The 23,105-nt window shown below is 40.4% G+C and overlaps 1 protein-coding gene across 1 annotated transcript in view; it reads right to left on the bottom strand.

Annotated features, from left to right (window-relative positions):
* Positions 1–23,105, bottom strand: part of PIK3C3 (phosphatidylinositol 3-kinase catalytic subunit type 3) — a 100,025-nt gene that overhangs the window by 47,375 nt on the left and 29,545 nt on the right. Inside the window, exons 11-21 of the mRNA XM_054398342.1 lie at positions 22,899–23,053; positions 19,908–19,995; positions 18,699–18,766; positions 16,227–16,332; positions 15,306–15,422; positions 13,826–13,957; positions 12,273–12,401; positions 11,890–11,959; positions 10,916–10,980; positions 6,832–6,916; positions 5,564–5,638 (exon numbers count right to left, since the gene is read on the bottom strand). Of these exons, the coding sequence (XP_054254317.1) occupies positions 5,564–5,638; positions 6,832–6,916; positions 10,916–10,980; positions 11,890–11,959; positions 12,273–12,401; positions 13,826–13,957; positions 15,306–15,422; positions 16,227–16,332; positions 18,699–18,766; positions 19,908–19,995; positions 22,899–23,053 (1,090 nt within the window). The remainder of the gene's footprint in view (positions 1–5,563; positions 5,639–6,831; positions 6,917–10,915; positions 10,981–11,889; positions 11,960–12,272; positions 12,402–13,825; positions 13,958–15,305; positions 15,423–16,226; positions 16,333–18,698; positions 18,767–19,907; positions 19,996–22,898; positions 23,054–23,105) is intronic.

The raw sequence follows: 23,105 nt of genomic DNA, 5'->3' as shown, positions 1-23,105 counted from the left end.
TTAGCTCAGTGGGCATAAGATTAATTGGGGCATGAAGGTAGAGATGGGCACATGACAGATCAGTTGACATATCCATGGATGCTATCAAGCAAGTCATACGTAACTGTGACATTTGTGATGCTATTAAGGAGGCTAATCAAATCAAGCCCTTGTGGTACGGTGAGTCATGGTCTAAGTACAAGTATGGCAAAGAGTGGGAGATTGATTACAGCACTCTACCTCTTTCTCAGACTGGTAAACAGCATTTGCTGACTATGGTAGAGGCAAGCACTGAACAGTTGGAAACCTATCCAGTTCCTCATGCTACTGCATGTAACACCATTCTTGGTCTGGAAAGACAAATCATGGAGACATGGTACTCCAGAAAAAATTGACCCACAAAATGATACTCATTTTAAGAACAATCTCATGAAAGACTGGCCAAAGAGCATGGCAGACCATATTCCCTACTATGCACCAGCTTCAGGAAAGATTGAACACTATAATGGTTTGCTGAAAACCACCCTGAAAGCAATGGGGGTGTGGAAATTTAAAAAAAACTGGGACAAACATCTAGCACAAGCAACCCGATTGCTAAATAATAGAGGTTCCGTAAATTGGCCTTCTTGGGCAGAAAGGCACATTGCTGTCCCATGGATAACTTGTTATCTACCAGGACTCCTAGGGACATCTCCACAGGGCTGCTCTCCAACAGATCACCTCCCAACCTGTACTGGTGCAAGTTTATTACTCCTCACCAGATGCAGGACTCTACACTTGTCCTTGTTGAACTTCATTTGATTCCTCTGTGCCCAGCTCTCCAGTCTGTCCAAGTCTCGCTGGATGGCTGCACAGCCTTCAGCTGTATCAGCCAAACCTCCTGGTCCGGTGTCATCAGCAAAAATGCTAAGCAGACACTCTGTCCCCTCATCAATGTCATTGATGAAGATGTTGAACAGCACCAGACCCAGCACTGATCCCTGGGGGCCTCCACTAGTTACAGCTCTCCAGCTGGACCTGGCACCATTGATAACCACTCTTTGAACTCTATCTTGTAACCACTTCCTAATCGATCTCACTGTCTGCTTTTCCATCCCACATTTTCTGAGCTTGCTCACTAGGATGTCATGGGAGACAGTGTCAAAGGCCTTGCTAAGGTCAAAGTAGACTACATCCACCAGTCTCCCTTAATCTACCCATTCAGTTATGGCATCATAGAATGCTATCAGATTAGACAAGCGTGATTTCTCCTTGCTGATTACTCCTGATAACCACCTTCTCTTCCAAGTGCCTTGAGATACCCTCCAGAAGGATTCCATCATTTTTCCAGGGATGGAGGTGAGGCTGACTGGTTGATAGTTCGCTGGAACATCTTTCTTGCCTTTTTGAAGACTGGAGTGACATTGGCTCTCCTCCAGTTCTCAGGCACCTCTCCTGTCTTCCATGATTTGACACTGAATTGGGAAAAATCCTGGGAATCCAGCCATCCCACAGAAAGATAAAAACACTAGGTGTTACCAGAGCACCTTGTGATGGCAGGGCCATGACATGGCCCAATACTAATCCAGACAGGCCTTAACATGTCTAGACAGAGTCCCTTTCTCTCCCCTCCTTCCTGGAGAAAAACAGGGCAACGTGGGAAAAGGAACAAAGGGCACAGGACTCCTGCATTTCTGGTAAACAAGATGTTTATCTGGGGTGAGAGCACATAAGCTGACCCCAGATACAAGGTCCTTGCTTCTGCCTTTTATGGTTATAGCCTGGCAGAATGCTTTTCCATTGGGCAGCTACACATTAGCTTTGGTGCCCCATTGGACCAACTGATCACTGGCAATTTGTAGTCACGCTTGCCTTGCTCAAGCCTTGTCTTGCCTTGCTCAAGTCTTGCTTCAAGCCTTGCCACCTGTCCTGCCTCAAGTGCCTGGTCCAGAGCCTGGGAAAAAGCCACAAGCCATACACATGAAAGCCAGAGAAGCTACGAGCCTAAAAGCCAGAGCCGCCTTAGCCTGCTTCCCCTTGCCACCAGAATCATGCTGTGCCTCAGTTTACCCAGAAACCAAGCAAGCGCCTGTCACGAATAGGGTCGTTAACTGCCCACTGTCTGCTGAAGCCAGACCAGCCTGGGACCACACGGTAAACCTTTCCTGCTGGCAATCTGCCGTGCTGTGCCCTATGAGAGTGCCCCAAAGCTAATGCAGCAGCAGCACCCACATATGGGTGAAACCAGCTGTAACTAATTCACTGCCCTTTGGGTTTAACGATTCTTATCGAGCCTCCTCCCATTGTAATCAAGCACTATCTCCTCTAGGGGACTTTCTAAGTTGTTGCCTCCTAATTTGCATAGAATAGTTTATATACGCCCTAAGATTGCATATATTCCATTATAAATATAACTTCTAACCGTACAACGATCCTTTTAACGAGTTTGGGCATATTTCATAATAAAGGGTTACTATTTTTATTAATACCTGTTTGCCATATCATTTATTAATTATTGTTGTGAGGGTAATTAATTTATTCCTCCCCTCAACCACAACACATCTAATGTCTGCTATTTAGCAAAGACAAGGGTGTGGCTTCCAGGAGAAAAACGGAGCACCTTTGAGGAGGTAGTTCTTAGCCCCTACCCAGAGAATATACTGGGCTTTGATATGCTGGCTGGCAAGAGGTAGCACCTCCCAAATGGGTCTCTCTGGGGCTTCTACGGGGTGGAGTCAAAAAGGGTGAGAACAGACAATGTAAACGCCCTACAGATGGCTCCAGCATTATTCCGAGCTGGCAGTACTTGTGTGCCTCAATACTACTTACCTGCAGCAGCCAAGCTGCTGATATGTTAGAGGGTAGGAGGGCTCTGCAGAGGGACCTTGACAGGCTGGTCAGATGGGCAGAGTTCAACAGTGTAAGATTCAACATGTCCAAGTGTTGGGTTCTATACATTGGCCACAACAACCTCATGCAGTGATACAGGCTGGCGACAAAGTGGCTGGAGAGTGGCCAGGCAGAAAGGGACCTGGGGGTACTGATTGACAGTAGGCTGAACATGAGCTAGCAGTGTGCCCAGGTGGCCAACAAGGCCAATGGCATCCTGACCTGGATCAGGAATAGTGTGGCCAAGTGGAGCAGGGAAGTCATTCTGTGCCTGTACTCAGTACTGGTTAGACCACACCTTGAGTACTGTGTCCAGTTCTGGGCCCCTCAGTTTAAGAAAGACGTTGAGTTGCTGGAACATGTCCAGAGAAGGGCAACAAAGGTGGTGAGGGGTCTGGAACAGAAGCCCTATGAGGAGTGGCTGAGGGAGCTGGGGTTGTTTAGCCTGGAGAAGAGGAGATTCAGGGGAGACCTCAGTGCCATCTACAACTGCCTGAAGGGAGGCTGTAGGCAGGTGGGGGTTGGTCTCTTCTTCCAGGCCACCAGTGACAGAATGAGAGGAAACAGTATCAAGCTGTGCTAGGGGAGGTTTAGGCTGGATGTTAGGAAGAAACTCTTCACAGAAAGAGTGATTGGCTATTAGAATGTCCTGCCTATGGAGGTGGTATAGTCACTGTCCCTGAAGTGTTTAAAATAAGACTGGATGAGGCATTTAGTGTTTAGTTAACTAGATGGTGTTGGGTGATAGGTTGAACTTGACAATCTTCAAGGTTTTTTCCAACCTGGTTAATTCTGTGATTCTGTGGTTCCGTGACTCCATTCATGCAGTCACTTCATTGTAGAAAGCCATTAAGTTGGTCAGGCAGGACTTGCCCAGGCTGTCTCAAATCACCTTCCTTTCCTCTGCATGCTTTAGCATAGCTTCTAGGAGGATCTGTTCCATGATCTTCCCAGGCACAGGGGTGAGGCTGACAAGCTGGTAATTTTCAGTGCACTCTTTTCTACCCTTTTTAAAAATGGGCACAACATTTCTCTTCTTCATGTTACCAGGAACTTCATCTGACTGCCAGGACTTTTCAGTTATGGAGCATGGTTTTGCAACTACAGCATCATATACATATATCCAATGTAGATATGGCAGATTTGTAGCCAAAGGGGATATTTTAGTTTTTAACCTGATGCCATGCATTTGTAGGCAGAAGGCGTTCTTGTGACATGAGTTTGTAGCGGACGTTGATGTTACTGAGCAGTGGACTTATACATCAGCAAGCCACCAACTGTGACATACTCCTTGCTATACTGTCAGGCAACAGCAGAACCTTGGCCAGTGTGGCTCATAACTGGACTTTGGACACATGTGCATGTGAATTCTGGTGATTGAAGTGAGGTTCTTCTTGATGCTGGGCAGTACTTCTGCTAGCAGTGTTGCTACTGACATCCGTTGAAGCCGGTCTCAGAGTCATCCCCTATGTTTCCCTGGCCCTGCCTGGTTCAGGTAGTCAGGCACTTTGGGATATGTCTGAGGCAGCAGAGGTGAGTTGAGAGAGAAAACATCCCCTAGGGCAGTCATGGGGAGGGCAATGGGGTTTGGGGTGCCAGGACAGGTGTCCTTTCTGAGGGGCAAGGCCTCTCCTCCACTCCTCAGGCACCTCTCCTGTCTGCCATGATTTGGCAAAAATGATGGAGAGTGGCAAAGAGACAACATCAGCCAGTTCTCTCAGCACTCTTGGGTGCATCTCATCAGGGCCCATGGACTTGTGATAAAATTCCCCTTGTTCATGAAAAGAATCTGTTAAGAAAAGCTATTTGGGTATTTTCTCCTTCAGATGACGGTAAACCTGTCCATGAGGTGGTATTTACTGGAGGTCTTGGTCATACATGTTGGGTCATGCAAGAGAATGGTGAAGTTCAGCATGTTTCACAAAGAAATCTAACTCTAGCTGAAAGAGTTTAAGTTAAGAGCATGTAATATAAGTTGTTAGGAATTTCTTGAATTCTCTTTTCAGGTAAACATAGCATCCAAAGAAGAATCCAAAAGGAACATACAGTACATAAGCACGCACCCTGTGTCACCTGGGAGAAAGTGTTTTGTCTCATTTATTGAGAGACAGACTCTTTCCTGTTTTCTGAACTTCACATCAATCTACATCTGAGACAGCTGAAATTGAGAATGAACTGAAACCTAAACTTTTTTTTTGTTCATTATATTGATACTGGTTTTAGTTAAGATGAATAGCTTGACGCAGAAAATGGAATGAGGTATAAGGGGTGGAATGTTAACAGTTTTAAGACTGATGTCTCAATTGTAAATACAGTTTTCTAGACAATTCAAGTCTAAAGACAGACAGGCTTAGGGGCTGGACACAATAATGCAAAGTAAGTTTATCCCATTTCATTGGACTACTGAATAGCTTATATTTTGTAGCACTAGCTTGTTTCTTTCCTTTTCTGGGGCTGCTGCTTGGCTTCTTGCTTCACTGTTCTGCCTATGAGCTTGCTGTCTGACTAATCTTCTTGTCTGGGCTAAAGTACAGCAGGGTAGAGATAGCCGGCTGGCTATATATAGCCCTCTGGACCCTTTGTGTCCAGAGAAGGGTGAGAGAGCTGTATCTACAATATTTAGTCGGTTGTACACAAATAAAATGAAGACAAACACTACCAATTAAGCAATTAAGTAATTGTTGTCACAAAATTATACTGGTAAAAAAATCATTACCTGTTTTTGTTAGCAAAAGATTATCCAGATGTCTGTCTCCAACTCCAAGGATGTAAGTGATTACACAGTAGCCAGCTGTAACAAGTAAACTGCAAATATCAATACAAGTACCCTTCCTTCAGAGCAACAAGTTCCACACAACTAACAGTACCATATGGCATTAGCTTTTTCATTTGTTCACTAGTAATAAATATACGATAGAGACCAGGGGCAAGGGTCGTGCTAGTGAAGAATAATAAAGATTATTAGCAATATGAACAACATGTAAAACAATAAATTAAACCCCTGAAATTTATTCAGTATTACCTAGATTTAATTTCTATTAATTAATATGCAATTATATGCCTGACACTAAAAGCTTAAATCCATTCACTATTAAGATTCTTAAAAGGACAATAAAGTATTGTGAGTGAAATACACACATACAGACATTTTTAAATGAAGATACATTTTAAAGGCAACTGTAAACAAGCATTATTCATATGAAATCACATGAACACATCAGCAGTTTTCACAAGCTAAGCATTAAGCCAAACAGTGATAGTGACCTGTTTTGTTACTTTCACCCAGTCTGAAGCAGGTCTAAAGAATACACTAGTACAAAAACAAGAGGAAAGGACAAGATACTGTGAAGAAATAACTGAATTCTCTTTTCTTTCTTTTTTTAATTCATTTTTTGGTATAATGAGGTTGCTTTTAATTTAATGGACAGCAAATATATGGTATTTTAACTTTGCTATCACTTCACCGAACAAGGACTAGACTACTATTCTGGGGGCTGGACTAGACAACCTTTGGAGGTGCCTTCAAATGCAAACCATTCTATGATTCTGTAACATTCATGTGGAACAAGAAGTTGAATGTAGCCTCACCCCAAAAAACCCTGATGTTTTAAAACAAATTAGAATGCTGTACCTTGAAGACAGATGATTTAATGTTATATAAACACTTTTCTCTCCCTGAATTATAAAGGTCCCGACTCCCAGTGCAGAGAAGGCGGAGGTAAAACTATTGATAGAAAGCCCAGTAGTTAACTTCTAATCTCTTTCAAGCAGATCAGAAAAGGGCCAAGGAGAGCAATTGTGTATAAAATTCCAGGTTCAAAACTATTTTTTTCACAGCGATTTTAACAAGTACATGCACAGCATCCTGTCTGTAGTCATCTAAGCTGTCTCAAAACCTCCTTTAATGTCTTCTATGTTTAGTATCTTAATGTCTGTCCTTTACAGTCCGGTTATACAGTTACCAACTACAACACCAGAACTTACCACAGCTCTTCACATATGTGTCCATCACTTCTGCACTTATTCCATGAGGGCCTGTTTCACTAGGTGCATGTTTTCTAAAAAAGTTCTGGAGGGAAAATTCATCAACAGATTTAGTTATTCCACATCATCTGATATAGGATCATTAGTAGAAGAAAAAAAAGAGATTGTTAATGGCCATTTCTTGGTCTTGACTTAAATCTACTGAACTAACAACCAGTCTAAAAAAAACTTCAGAAAATCTTATTTAATTTTATATGACTTTACGTATTTCTTAATCATCATGTTCTTACACTTCAAAGAAACAGATCAGAACTCAAATTGAAAAGCAGTTTTCTTTAGTAACATCTTCAGAAAATACCAATGCATTCAAAAGTTACAAATACTAACTTTGAATGCAAATGCATCTTCAGGGAACTATTTCCACACAAAACAGGACAGATTACTAGTAACTACATTTGGTATACACACACAAGGTTTATCATCATTGCATGTTTCCACCTTCCTCAATACTACCTGCCACTACAGAATTCAAAAGGAAAAGCTAACTCACCAAACAGAAGCCTCACATACCGCAGGATCACTGTGGTGGTGATTTAAGATTGTTTTTTCTGTTTTGTTTTGCTTTAAATCTGCTCTAAATAACCCTGTTTTAAGCTATAATTTGTCTTCTAACAACAAATACAATGATCAGTTGAGATCCTAAGACTTCTGGTACAAGATCTAAGCCTGAGATACTTGAAAAAAAGTTTGAGATCAATGAAGAAGGACTTCAGAGCCCTGGGACAAATGGTTAAGGGGTCAGGGGCACAAGTAGTATTTCCTTCTGTCCTCCCACTAGCTATGCCTAATGATGGAATAAACATGAAAATCCAGCAAATTAATGCCTGGCTGCGGGAAAGTTATCAAAAGCAGAATTTGGGGTTCTTTCACTGTGAGCTACTCTGCAAGACTCCAAGCCTGCTGACTACAGAAAATAAAATGATTGCCTGAAAGGAAAAAGAATCCTGGGAAAAGAACTGGCAGGGCTGATTGATAGGTCTTTAAACTAATTTCGAAGGGGGGAGAGGGAAAAACAAGCCTCCCTGAGGACATTCCTGGGACAATTTTGAGGCAGGCTACCAGCTCCAGTGCTGTCCCAGGGGCTGCAGGGGATAGTGGATTATGCAACACCCACAATGGTAACAGATACTCCTCTGCTAAGTCTCTGAAGTGGTTGTATATCAACTCAAGAAGCATGGGAAATAAGCAGGATGAACTGGAAATCTGAGTGCAGTTGCAGGGTTATGATGTTGTTGCAATTACAGAGACATGGTGGGACAGCTCCCATGACTGGAATGGGGTTATGGATGACTATGTTCTTTTCGGGAAGGACAGGCTGACAAGGCAAGGTGGTGGAGTCACTCTCTATGTGAATAAGCAACTACAGTGTGTTGAGTTCAACCCAGGGGGAGATGATAAAAGTGTTGAAAACTTATGGGTAAGAGTAAAGGGACATACAAACATTGATGATACGGTTGTGGGGGTTTACTCCAGACCACCAAACCAGGAAGAAGCTACTGATGAGGCCTTCTACAGGCAGCTGGAAGTAGCCTCAAGATCAAGTGCCTTGGTGCTTATGGGCGACTTCAAACACTTGGATATTATTTGGAAAGATCATACAACGAAGCACAAACAGTCCTAAAGGTTCCTGCAGTGCACTGATGACAACTTTCTCCTGCAAGTAGTGGAAGAACCAACAAGAAGTAGTGCAAGACTGGACCTGGTATTAATGAACAAAGAAGGACTGGTTGGAGATTTCAAGGTTGGGACTAATCTTGGTTGCACTGACCAGGACATGTCAGAGTTTAACACCAATAAACAAAGAAGCAGGGTTGTAAATAAAATTTCAACTCTGGACTTTAAAAGGGCAAACTTTCCCCTCTTCAAGACTCTTACTTTGAAATATCCAGTGGACTAGGGCTCTGGAAGGAAGGAGGGCCCAAGAGAGCCGGTTAATATTTAAACATTATCTCCTCCAAGATCAAGAGAAATGTATTCCCTTTGGAAAAAAAAAAAAATCACTTATGGCAAGCAGAAGACCTGCACGGATAAGCAAGAAACTCTTACTAAAACTCAAAAAAATAAAGGAGATTTATAATATGTGGAAAAAAGGACTAGTCAATTGGGAAGATTATAGACATGTCGCCAGAGAATGTAGAGATGCAGGAAGGAAGGCCAAGGCGCTCCTGGAACTGAATCTTGCCGCAAGAGTGAAAGAGAAAAAGAAGAGTTTTTTCAAATACATCTATGATAAAAGGAAGAGCAGGTAAAAGGTGGGCCCACTGCTGAATGAGAGGGGAGATAAGGTAACTGATGATGCAGAGATGGCAGAGTTGCTGAATGCCTTCTTTGTCTCAGTCTTCACTCCTAAGACCAGCCCTGAGGAACCTCAGTCTCTAGAAGCAAGGGAGCAGAACTGGAGAGATGTGGGTATTCCGCTGGCCAGTCAGGAGAGGGTTAGAGGTCTCTATACCAACTAAGGACAAATCCATGGTTCCTGATGGGGTGCATCCATGAGCGTAGAGAGAGATGGGTGATACTATTGCCAAACCTCCCTCCATCATCATTGAAAAGTCATGGAGAAGAGAAGAGGTGCCTGACAACTGGAAGAAAGCAAATGTCACTCCAGTCTTCAAAAAAGGCAAGAAGGAGGACCCAGGAAACTACAGACCAGTCAGCCTCACCTCCATCCCTGGAAAGATGATGGAGCAGCTCATCCTAGAGGTCATCTCTAACCACATGGAACACAAAAAGGTTATCAGGAGCAGCCAACATGGATTTACTCCTGTTGGGGAGATCCTGTCTGACTAATCTGATAGCATTCTATGAAATTATGACCAAATGGGTAGATGAGGGAAGAGCAGTGGATGTCATATATCTTGACTTCAGTAAAGTTTTTGATACTGTCTCCCATAAGATCTTCATAGACAAGCTCAGGAGATGTGGCATAAATGGCTAGTTAGTGAGGTGGATTGAAAATTGGCTTCACAACAGAGTTCAGAGGGTCGTCATCAGTGGCACAGAGTCAGCGTGGAGGCCTGTGGCAAGTGGTGTCCCCCAGGAATCTGTCCTGGGTCCAGTTTTGTTCAGTATCTTTATCAACGACCTGGATGAGGGCATTGAGAGTCCCCTCAGCAAGTTTGCTGATGATACAAAACTGGGGGGGGGAGGGGGTGGCTGACACCTGTCAGGCTGTGCAGCCATCCCATGTGACCTGGACAGGCTGGAGAGCTGGGTGCAGGCAAAGTTCCTGAAGTTTAATAAGGATGAGTGCAGCATCCTACATCTGGGGAGGAATAACAATAGGAACCAGTACAGGGTAGAGGCTGCCCTGCTGGAAAGCAGCTCCACAGAGAAAGACCTTGGAGTGCTGGTGGACAGCAAGTTCTCCACGAAACAACATGTCCTTGTGGCCAATGGTATCCTGGGATGTATCAAGAAGGGTGTGTCCAGCACGTCTAGAGAAGTTCTTCTCCCTCTCTACTCTTCCCTGGTGAGACCACACCTGGAATACTGTGTCCAGTTTTGGGTTCCCCAGTTCAAGAGAGACAGAGAACTGCTGGAGAGAATCCAGTGGAGAGCCACAAGGATGATTAGGGCACTTTACATTTCCCCTATGAAGAGAGACTGAGATCCCTTGGGCTATTTAGTCTTGAGAAGACTGAGAGGGGATCTCATCAATGTCTATAAGTATCTCAGGGGTGGATGTCAAGTGGAGGGGCCAAGCTCTTTTCCGTGGTGCACAGTAATAAGACAAGAAATGATGGTTTCAAGCTTGAACATAGAAGATTTCACTTCAACATGAGGAGAAACTTCCTTACAGTGAGGGTGATGGAGCACTGGAACAGGCTGCCCAGGGAGGTTGTGGAGTCTCCTTCCCTGGATATTTTCAAAACCCACCTTGATGCATTCCTGTGCGGACTACCTTAAGTGATCCTGCTTTGGCAGAGTGATTGGATGTGATGATCTCTTGAGTTCCATTTCAGCCTCTGATATACTGTGATACTGTGATCCAAAAATGAGATAAAAATCCCCCATCACATACCTGTATACTTTCCTCAGTAGCAAGAACTTCTGCAACTGGTACTGACTGAATAAACTGCATGAAGCCTGCAAAACAGAACAGTCAAAGGATCTATTAACAGCAGTGTTAAAAGCCATTTGTTTGAGAGCACAGCAAGCTAGCAGCAGAGACTACACTGATGGGGACTGACCTGTTAGAAAGTTGTATATGGGAAAGGGACCTGGGGGTCGTGGTGGACATAAGGATGATTATGAGCCAGCAATGTGCCCTTGTGACTAAGAAGGCCAATGGCATCCTGGGGTATACTAGAATGGGTGTGGGCAGCAGGTCAAGAGAGGCCCTCCTCCCCTCTACTCTACCCTGACAAGTCCACATCTGGATTACTGTGTCCAGTTCTAGGCACTACAGTTCAAAAAGAACAGAGAACTGCTTAAAAGAGTCCAGCGCAGAGCCACAAAGATGACTAAAGAAGTGGAACATGTCCCTTATGAGTAAAGCCTGAGGAAGCTGTGGGTCTCTTTAGCTTGGAGAAGACTAAGAGGTGACGTCATTGATATTTCTAAATATGTGAAGGGCAAGTGTCAAGAGGACAGAGCCAGACTCTTCTCAGTGATGTCCAATGATAGGACAAAGAGCAATGGGAGCAAGCTGGAGCACAGGAGTTCCATGTAAACACAAGGAAAAAATCTTTCCACTGTGAGGGTGACAAAACCCTGCAATGGGCTGTCCAGAGAGGTTGTGCAGTCTCCTTCTCTGGAGACATTCAAAACCAGTGGGGACACATTCCTGTGTGAACTATGCAACACTGTGGTTACTCAGCTTATTTGCAACCATGACTTATGTTGCAATAAGATTTCCTTAAAACATCTGAGCTCCTTTTTAGAATGTCTTACTAAGCTAAGCATCTTTCCTTAAAGTAGAGTGTTGCAACACAGTCTACCAACAAAGGGAGAAGATTCCAATATTGTATTTTCACAAAATGGAAGTATTCATACCATGTTTTGTGCTAGTTGCCAGCACTTTATAGGGTGTGAGCTTCAAATCTAAGTTCTCTTTTCTTAACAGCTGGAAGAAAAAAAATACAAAAGCAAAAACACATTGAACAGAGAGAAGCAGCTTCTGTTTCTAAAAGAGATGAGTATTGTACATTGATCTCCACTACCCTTCAATGAAAACAGTAATAAGTGAAAGCCTGTTTGACTATTTATTTTTGATTTACACAGATCATTGCATTTCTATAAAAAGAAAAAAGCCACTAAGATCAGAGAACCTTGAAATGTATTACAAACATAAGCTTCATTAACAGGTTTTAAGTCTTGCTCTCAACAAGCAAAATCAAGAACGAAGAGGGACAAGAATGTGGATTAATAACTATCACCTTATCCATGAGAGAAATAATCTGAAGAATAAGTTGATCTTGACGTAAATCATCACCATGCTTAAAAATTACAGGGTACTTCCCTCCGTCTTCCGTCTTGAAGAATAACTGAGCAGGCATTAAGGCACTCTGGAAAAGGAAACTTATTCTACTAAGATGGTTCACATTAATGCTCATATTAACATAGTGCTACAGAGGAGTTCTAAAACATAACTCTACATTTACTGATGTAGCTCAGAAGTGAATTAAGGAAGTACCAAGTCACAGGATTCAAGCACCATAGTTACAATAAGGTTTAGAGTTGTCCTATTTGAATACCAACAATGTTGCAAGTGAGCACCAGACGTCTTTTCCTGTTCCTTTACTTTGGTAGGAAAGAAACAATTCTAAAGCTTCTAAAAGCAATTACTCACTGTCTAGGACTAAACTATCATAACATATCACTTCCAGATACCTGAAGTGTGATTGAGGTGTGCCTGTTTCTTTTTTTTTTTTTGTCTAAACAAGGAGTGTGAAAGACACATTCCCTGCCTCCAAGCACATCCTTCCAAGCACCAGAAGAAGAAAGAAGCAATCAACTTTTTTTTAACGGATGTAATTCCAGTAAACATAAAAGCACTATGCAAAAGATCCTAACAAAACTAATTTAAACTGACCTAAGAGATACACAATTACAGGATAAACATCAAAGAAATGTTAGGAGCAAAACATCTTAAATAATTGCTTCCTTAATCTATTTAGTAAAAGCAAAATTGCCTTTTTACATTATCGAGAAAAACAATTTAATTGGCTGCAATTTTTCTTCATAAAATGGGTTAAAGGGGTTCAATTACTTAGATGAATGATTTCATCTATTTCACTTGACCAAGTCACTTCCCTCAAAACCAACCAAAAAACAAGTCAAAGATATATTGTTTCATATTTGAGCAGTTATATTAGATTTTCTTATGTCATAGATGTTTACAATCATTAAGTTCAATAACTAACAGAAAAATGGTTCTTTAAATGGCAACTTTTGTAGGACTATGTGATGTCCAAGAGCACCAAAAGCAGTCATTATTCTCTCTTCAGGTTTGCTTGTTTCTTATTTCATAATACTGAATGGGAGACTCAACTCCAACCCAACTGATTTTGAAACAAGTTATATCTCATAATTTTTCATCTTGGATTTCCTACATTGCTACAGATGAACATGTAGAAGACCATCTGTTCTCATCAAGTTATGCCGTTACTTGACAAGAAATATTTAGTTGCTGTTCCAGCAGTCTTTTAGTCAACATTCTTCCCTCAACCTTAAAATCATATTTATGCTGAAAGCTGACCCAAATTTGCAAAACTTTGTACAATGCATGTATTATAAAACATTTGTATTTTACATACTAACTTAAAAATAAACAAATCTTAATTTTGTGATTTTTAACCGCTGTAAGAATAAATTACTGCTGTATTTTGGCTTGACTAAATCAGGCACTTTACATCTTTCAAGTGATGTTTCTAAGCTTAGTGCTCATAAGATTTGTTTGTATTTCACCTATTCAGAAGATCTGATTTACCTTGAAGAGTATAGCTTTCTCAGGGATTATCCCTTTAATCTTCACCTGAGGTTCCAAAGGAAGTGGTATAAGTTCCATATCTGCTAAATTCATCTTTTCATTATCTGCTAACAGTGCCTGAAGCCTCTCATTCTAAAAGAATAGAAGAATAAAAACTTGCCATTTTTTTAAACACATACTAGGTATATATGAACTGTTTAAAAAAAAAATATAATGAAGAATGCATTACTCATAAATACTCAATTTATTCTTTACTCTTTCAAGCAATCACAGCTTCACTATTACAATACCATGAAATAAAAATTCTCTCTTTGCAGTAATCTGAATAAGGAATCTGATATTCCATCTAGTTTGAGCATAACCAAGCAATTTTTAAGCACCAGCTACGATATTCTTCAAAAAAATTGTATTTCTAAACTGCTCACACGAGTAGCAGGGTTACAGGTTACATAGATCTAATTTCAGGGCTTGCTCTACATTCTTGCATCTGCAGTTCCCAGAAACACAGTACCACTTAATTTTTCAGTACTTTATACTTTATATGGTGTCCTACTCAATAAAGGTCAGATGTGTAAATGTCTAAATTAATCTAATTAATCTAAAAATTAAAGTTATGTGTTTCTTAATTTTACAGAAATATCCTGGGAACTATAAAAGAATATATGACAGAACACTACCAATGTATTGTACAAGCTGGAAATACATTTTTATTAACTTGAAAGCTCTCCTCCTCTGTTAGTCATTATACCTTTATTACTGATAATGGAACATTCACGAAATATTGTAAAAATGATGCAACACTTAAGCGTTTCATTCTCCTGCATAAATATACTCCATATAATTAGAGAAAGGTGGTGACAAAAGCATCACACTGAAAAATTCATGTTTAAAAACACTGATGTGAGTCAGAGGAAAAGAAAATACATCAAGAGAAATCCTTTTGGCATTACTGCTTCCCCCCCATACCCATCTCTCAAGTTCACTTAAACTATTTTAACTAAGAAGAGCAAAGCTTCTTAAAATGCGTTTATGACAGCAATCATTTTCCTCAAGACACAATAGAAGACAATATTCTGCTAAACATCTATCTTTAAAATAAAGAAGTTTTGCTGCTTTTAGAATAAATAATCTTACTGCTTCTCAAATTCATTATCTATTCTGGTGTAATTTGCAGAATTCTGATACCTTCCCAGTATCCCCTACAACTTGCTCACTGTTACACTGTCAACTATTCAACTATTTTCCTAACTTCCTTTTGCCAAAATATCCCTAAATTTTTCTCAAGAGCCTCATGTTTATCATATACAAACTTCTAGAACACTTTGGAACTTCAACTTATCTAAATCTCTCTTAAATTTGTTTAAAAACTACAAGACAGATGAGCATCTGTTACAAGTCTTAGTGCTAAGAATTCTCAATGAAAAGCTAACATTCCTATTACCAAGTTCTAGCCAGAAAAGTTTTCTGATCCTTTAGTTACCTTCTTCTTACGATTTCCACTTTCACGCTGCACTGCTTTCATTACGTGAACCAGTCGATCTACAAATGTCTGCTGGGCTGCCAACAATGAACGCATAACTCTGACAGACTTATCACCCTAAGCAAATTTAAAGCAACAAAATTAGCTCTTTGCTCAGTAATTACTTTATCTAGAAATTATTCCTTTATCCTTAGACCTTTAGGCTTAAGATGCAATTGAATAATGATCAATTTCCTGTCAATTCAGAAGGTATTTTCTGTAAAACATAAACAGAATCACTTGTAACTGACAATTATCTGTCCTACCAGTGTACTTCGGTTTGCATCAACAATTTCTGCCATGCATGACAAACCTATTCACAAAACCAAAATAAATTAGGAAGGATAAGCATGTGGCATACTCTTACAAAAAGCATACAAGTAGATTTGAGTAACTCCCTAAAATAAGAAGTAAAATGAAGCATGAAATACATGAAAAGTCAGGAAAGACTGCAATTATAACCTGCAGTTCTCAAAAGGTTTTTCTTTGGTTTGTTTCTCCTTTCTTTCCCTGATGTTCCAGCACCCTCTGCTGCTGATCCACAGAATAATACTGAATTCAAAAGACTCATCTAAACATTCATTGCAAAGACAGGTGCTTCCATTAAAGAAATAGTTTAAAAAACAGACTGATTACATAAGGCAGAGGATTTTAGGCCCAGCATGTTACCCAGCATGTTACAAAAAGGAACAAGAAATAAAGCAGAGCAAAGAGTTCTTGGTATTTAATCTTTTCTCTTCCAGTAGTTTCTTTGATATTAAAATAAATCAAAATTCAAGCAGAAGTAGAACCTTTCCTAAAATTTCAATGCATATGACACTTGCACTTTTTTAAAGGATGACTATCCCAAATCACTATGGATTTCTGTCACAGAGGTGTTACCTTCAGCAAAGCCTGACTAAATCTTCTCATCACATTTAAGTACATTTCATGAGTCTTTGGATCTCTCTGCTGAGTGTCTTGGTCTTCACACTCCACTATTACATACCTGCAGCATAAAAACAACCAAAGTTATGCTGTAGTCCAGAGCTATACAGGCTAATTAATACTGTAGCACTGTATTACAGGCCTGAAACTAAAAATAAAGCCAATCTTTGAGTAAGATCTCTACCTCAAACAACAGGTGGATTTCTCAAAATTGCAGTCACAATTTCCCACTCGCATTAGAAAAGCCAATCAAAGTTTGAGGTCTTTCATTTACATTAACATCACTCAAACAGGACAAGTGAAAAATCCAAATCATATAAACACTACAACCAAGCAGTACACATGGAAGGGGTAGGCATTCCAGTGTGCTGCTAGCCTGTACATAATGTAGTGGCTGCAAACACGATATTCAAGTATTTCAGCAAAACCAAGAATAACCTCTCTGCCTGCTTCCTGTTTTACCAGTAGCAATAGTGGAAAAAACAATATTGGTCCTGAAGCAGCTCTGCAAGGTCTGCATTCCAAAATGAGTTTTCATTTCTAAAATTATTATTCACGCAGAATATTTGAACAGTACAGTTTAGGACAGTTACATTGAAAACGCATTTTGGTATGTTAAGCAGTTCTTTGGAATATGTTTGGTCTTATTTCTGTTTGCACCACTGCAAGCATAAAGTAGCTATGCACAAAAGGTCTTCTTGCTGTTGATCAACATACCTCTTAACGCTGAGCAAAAACATAGTCCTCTACGAACAAAAGGAAGAAACTAGCAAATCAGTTAATTTTCAAACACTGCTTTTGGATTGAAAACATTCAAACACTCTTGGATTTCATGCTGAGAGCATACACATTCCTTATGTACTTGTGCAGACTCTCTTTGCAACTTAATGATTAGAAGGACAATATTAGATGTCTGTTATTTGCAGCTTATCATATTTGATTAGTTTTACTTATAAATAAAATATATAGAAGCACAGCATGGTTTGGGTTGGAAGAGGTCTTAAAGATCATCTATTCTAAACAGGAAAAATCTGGCTAGGAAAAATCTGGCATCTAAAGATCTTCTAGTTCTAACCCCCCCTGCCATGGGCAAGGACACCTTTCAGTAGACTGGGTTGCTAAATTCTACAGCCAATTGGGCTTTGAACATTTCCAGGTATTGAACATCCACAGCTTCTCTCCAGTGCCTCACCAATCTCAGAGTAAATAGTTTCTTCCTAATATCTAATAGAAATCTATCACATTTCAGTTTGAAGCTATTACCTCTCATCCTATCATTACAGTCCCTGATAAAAAGCCCCTACTCATCTTCACCATAGGATCCCATTAAGTACTGGAAGGCTGTTATAAGGTCTTCTCCAAGTGTCTGCCAAGCTAACTTTAGCCTGTATTTATGAATTCAGTGTACAAAAACTTCAGGGGAAAAAAGGAAATTGAAAGACGCCATTTTCATCTCCCTATGTTAAAAAGCCCTAGACAGTTTCTTAAAGCTATCTTGTAACAACAAGGAAGACTAATACTTTACACTTGGGTAAGTGTCTCATAAATCCAAAGACAAGAAAACAGTAGCACTAATTTCTTTAGCTGCTCTTAAAGATAGCTTTCCAGTGAGAACTGACTGAGAAGGAGGTTTTATTTTCAAGGGTTATTGTACTTTCTCACTGATTGTTTTATGTGCATGCTGTGTCTGGAAAGTTCAAACAAGCAACGGATCAGCAGCCTCAAGGATTTATGGCTACATCAGCTCTAGCAGTGGCTGCAACGTTTGTATTTTTTCACTGAGAAATTGAGATGTCTTGAAAGACAACAAATAATAAATTAACTCTGGTTTTTGGCCAGGTGACCATTGTGCATTTTTTTTAAAGTTGTAAGACAAAAACATCAGGGTTCTGGATGCTTGAACTTCCTGTAGATTGCATGATGGAGGTGTTGCCAAATATAAGTGTGTAGTTTCGACCAATGTGATAGAAATAAGAAAAACTACAAACCATTATCTTAAAGAATATTTCAGTAGGTCAAGCATTTGGCTTCTACCCACAGAAATTCAGCTTGAAATTATTTAATCATTTAAATTTAACACCATTTCTTTTCTGAAATCAAGTATTATCTTTGCCCTTAGTATACAGACTACTGCATTGTAGTTATTGTACATGTAAATATCTTAAATTTGTGCTACTGAAAAAGCAATTATTTTTAACATTTTACATAATGCTCTAGAAAACACTTTCCTTTGTGCAAAAATAAAGCACATACGTGTATTTTAAAAATCAGCAGCCTTCTTTTACTAATTATTCTGTTCAAATGCATAGTGTTTTAAAAATACTACTCCATCCAGACAGAAATCAATATTCTCATATTGAAAGGTGCTTATAGCTTTGATTTCAGTAAAGACACTGATACAGTAGGAATAAATAGTTTCTAACATACCAGTACAAGTAGTTTGCCAACGTGGAATTTTTGCATGCTCGTGATATCAAGAAAGTACAAAGGTCTTGCTGGAAGGGATTTAATAAAAGCAGTATTTATAAATAAGTCTAATCACTTGAGAGAAAGATGAAGTTAAAGGAAGATTCCAAATAACTGTAGGCAGTTTTGACCAATACATTCCATCCCAAAATGTAAATCCGAACTAATAAATTTCTTATTCCAAATCCAGCAACAGTAGCACAAGAAATGTCTGTTACTAGAGTAACATACTTACCAGTATCTCAAAAAGTACAAGCAATTCTCCAACACTCAGTTTTTGGAGTTTGTACTTATATTAGAATTCTGTCCTATGCAATTATCCCTTGCTGTAAGATTCGACCCTGAAAAGTATATTCTATACTATTTCATATACAGAATACCTAAAACTCTCTTAGACATTACGTGCTTTAACACAAAGAAAAAAAATCTGTAGAGGATACACAGCATTTAGCAACATTTTCAAGGTTTAATATCCCAAGTAAGAATAAATCTGTGTTTCATCACTGATATGCTGAAACTAAGGCTTATTTTCTGTGCAGTACTGAGACTAAAAAAAGAAGATTTTCAACGGGGAATGGATCTTTAGTTCACACATAATTAACAGCACATGACGTTAAAATCAGATTCCCTAAAACTGTCTTTAAATTCCATCTCTCCCTCCCTCCAGCCCCATTCTTATTACTCTACTATTTGTGGTATAAATTAAGGGTAGTCCTTAGCAGATGCAAATCAACACGGTGTCTGTCTCAGGTTAAAAAAAATGAAAGCAAAGACAGAACCTACATCAAAGAATATTGCTACCGAAAGAACAGAGTTCAAAGATTTAAACATTTCTATGACTGTTTTACATTAAAAACAGGGTTTTAAAACACCTCAAACACATCCAATTGTCAGTATCTAATCATCCTGCCTAACCTTTGCAGTAATTCTCTAAGAGAATACTATTATGAAGAATTCCATGCCCAGTCTATGTACATAAGTAGATGGCCTGTAAAAAAAATTGTTAAGCTGTTGATATTTTCTTAGCATTTAGTTTACATTAGAGCACATTTTCAGCAAGATATAGTAGAAAGATTCAAACATTCAAAAACAAAACCTAAAAACAGTACTAAGTCACTAAAAATACAGTAATAAAAATACAAGGAATACAAGCAAAAGCTTTTTACTTACATCAAGGTTTTCATTCTCTGCAAACTCCTTTGTCTTAGAACTAAGAGGTGGTGAGGAAACAGGTGGATTAGGACTCATGATCTGGGAACTACACAAAGAAAAGCATGCAATTGGCATGATTCAAAGTTTTTGCTTGGGGGAAGCAGTTGGCATGATTGGCAACAGCAACACGTTTCTTCTGCAGCATAATGAATTCAGAAAATTAGAAGAGCAGTATCTGAAGATCACAGAGTCAACCAGGTTGGAAGAGACCTCCAAGATCATAAAGTCCAACCGATCACCCAACCCTAATTAATCAACCAGATGATGGCAGTAAGTGCCTCATCCAGTCTCTTCTTAAACACCTCTAGGGACATTGACCCCACCACCTCCCTGGGCAGCCCGTTCCAGTAAGCAATCACTCTTTCTGGGAAGAACTTCTAAGATCAAGCCTAAACTTCACCTGGCACAACTCTAGACTGCCACTGGTTGCCTGGGAGAAGAGACCAACCCCAACCTGGCTATAACCTCCTTTCAGGTAGCTGTAGAGAACAATAACTTCTCCCCTGAGCCTCCTCTTCTCCAGGCTAAACAACCCCAGCTCCCTCAGCCACTCCTCATAGGGCTTCTGTTCCAGACCCCTCACCACCTTTGTTGCCCTTCTCTGGACATGTTCCAGCAACTCAACACCTTTCTTGAACTGAGGGGCCCAGAACTGGACACAATACTCAAGGTATGGCCTAAGCAGTGCTGAGTTCAGTGGCAGAATGACTTCCCTGCTCCTACTGGCCACACTATTTCTGATGCAGTCCAGGATGCCATCGGCCTTGTTGGCCACCTGGGCACACTGCTGGCTCATGTTCAGCCTACTGTCAACCAGTATCCCCAGGTCCCTTTCTGGGACAGCCTGGTTGCTGTCCAGCTACTCTGGCTCCAGACTGTAGCACTGCATGAGGTTGTTGTGGCCAATGTATAGAACCCGGCACTTCGATGTGTTAAATCTCGTGCCATTGGACTCCGCTCATCTGACCAAGGTTCCTTTGCAGAGCCCACTTACCCTCCAACAAATCGACACCTGCTCCCAACTTGGTGTCACCTGCAAACTTTGCTACACAACACCTGCCTGCACTTTTTTCTGGAATGCAATTACACATAACAGCACAGACAAACCCAAACCTTGCAAGGCACAATTGTAAGACAGTACATTTATGTAAAAGGAAGTAATCAAACAGCTCTACTGATGTATCACTGCTGCCTCAAAATACATCATATATTGCAAGACATTCCCTCAACTGCTTAGCAGCAAGATCAGTGGTAAGCAGAGTACTTCTAATATGAAAAGCATACCCTAGTGATGTAAGTTTAAGCCTCAAGATCCCGGAAATTTTTATTAAATTTTCAGAAGAGACTTTGGTTAACCAGGCTTGGTACATCTTGCTTAGAACTATATTAATCAGATACTCTGGTCTTTCCTTAGGAGACCAGGAATAAAAAGTGCTCTCTTCCAACCCCTTTACCTTCACAGAAGTCTATGTCATCTTTTGCAGAAGCAAGAAGAAATTTATTTTCATTTAAGACTAATCGGACTTTTAGATCCATACCCTTAGAGGAGAGTGGAAATTGGAGCTCCAAACAATTTCAGAGAAGACATTCTAACTTTTGAAAGGACAGAAGGAAGCAACGCCAGTGATATTCCTGCTCTACAGAAGTTACCTTTCTTTCCTTAAGGTCTCCCACAGCATCCTCCTAGAGAAATTGGCTGCACATGGCTTGGATGTCTGGATACTTCAGCGGGTTAAAAACGAGCTGGATGGCTTGGCCCAAAGAGATGCATTGAATGGAGTTAAATCCAGCTGTCAGTTGGTCACAAGCGGTGTTCTCCATGGCTCAGTATTGGGGCCAGTTCTCTTTATCAGTGACATGGGTAAGGGGATTGAGTGCACCCTCAGTAAGTCTGAAGATGACACCAAATCGGGTGGGAGTGGTGATCTACTCAAAAGTATGGAGGCTCTGCAGAGGTACCTGCACACACTGCTTCGATGTGCTGAGGCCTGTTGTATCGAGTTTCAACAATGTTAAGTGCTGGGTCCTGCACTTGGGTCACAACCCCATACATGCCACAGGCTTGGGGCAGAGTGGCTGGAAAGCTGCCCAGCAAAGCATCTGGGGGTGCTGGTTCACAGTCAGCTGAACAGTGTACCCAGATGGCCAGGAAGGCCAATAGCATCTTGGCCTGTATTAGCAATAGCATAGTCAGAAGAAGTAGGGAAGTGATTGCTGCTCCTGTACTCAGCACTGCTGAGGTCACACCTGGAGTACTGTTTTCAGTTTTAATCCCCTTACTACAAAAAAGATGCTGAGTTGCTGATACGCGTCCAGAGAAGGACGACTATGCTGGTAAAGGGTCTGGAAAACAAGTCGTCTAAGGAGTGGCTGAGGGAACTGGGATTGTTTAATCTGGAGAAAAGAAGGCTAATGGGAAACCTCACTGTTCTCTACAACTGCCTGAAAGGAGGTTTTAGTGAGGTTAGTTTCTTTTCCCTAGAATCAAGTGACAGAAAGAGAGGAAATGGCCTCAAATTGTGCCAGGGGAGGTTCAGATTGGTTATTAGGAAAACATTCTTCATAGAAAGAATGGTCATGCATTGGAAAAGGCTGCCCAGAGAGGTGGAGGCGTCACCATCCTTGAAGGTATTCAAAACCATGTAGACATGGCATTAGGACTCAGTTTAAAGGCCATGGTGGTGTCAGGTTGACTGTTGGACTCAGTCTTAGAGGTCTTTCTCAACAAAAAATTCTAAGGTCAACAACCACAGCTACAGGATTGCTCACGCTGTAAACCACCTGTAGTTAGGAAATACATTCTGTGAATACAATTATCTTTATATTTTTTATATTTATGCTTCAGTTTATAAAACAGGATGCTGAATATGCAACGATCCCTAAAAAGGAGAACAGATTTGAAGAATTATATGTTTCTAGTTTTCCAGTGGAAATGTTAAAGTTTCTTACCTGTCTATTTCTGCACTATTAGTTCCAGATGTTGTCATACTTTCTGCCATTGAACCCTGACTGTCCCGCTTGCTAGGTTCCAATCCATTCTTTATGTCATCAAAGTTTTCATATTTCAATGCCTGGACTAACTGTAGCAGGTACATCAGTAAATCCTCATGAAGCAAAAACAATAATTAATTAATTCAATCGATCAGTCAAAGCTGA

Source organism: Indicator indicator (assembly GCF_027791375.1).
Source record: "Indicator indicator isolate 239-I01 chromosome Z unlocalized genomic scaffold, UM_Iind_1.1 iindZ_random_scaffold_49, whole genome shotgun sequence".
Classification (NCBI taxonomy): Eukaryota; Metazoa; Chordata; class Aves; order Piciformes; family Indicatoridae; genus Indicator; species Indicator indicator.
The sequence above is the reverse complement of the archived record's forward strand: the minus strand, read 5'-3'. Positions and strand labels throughout refer to the sequence as shown.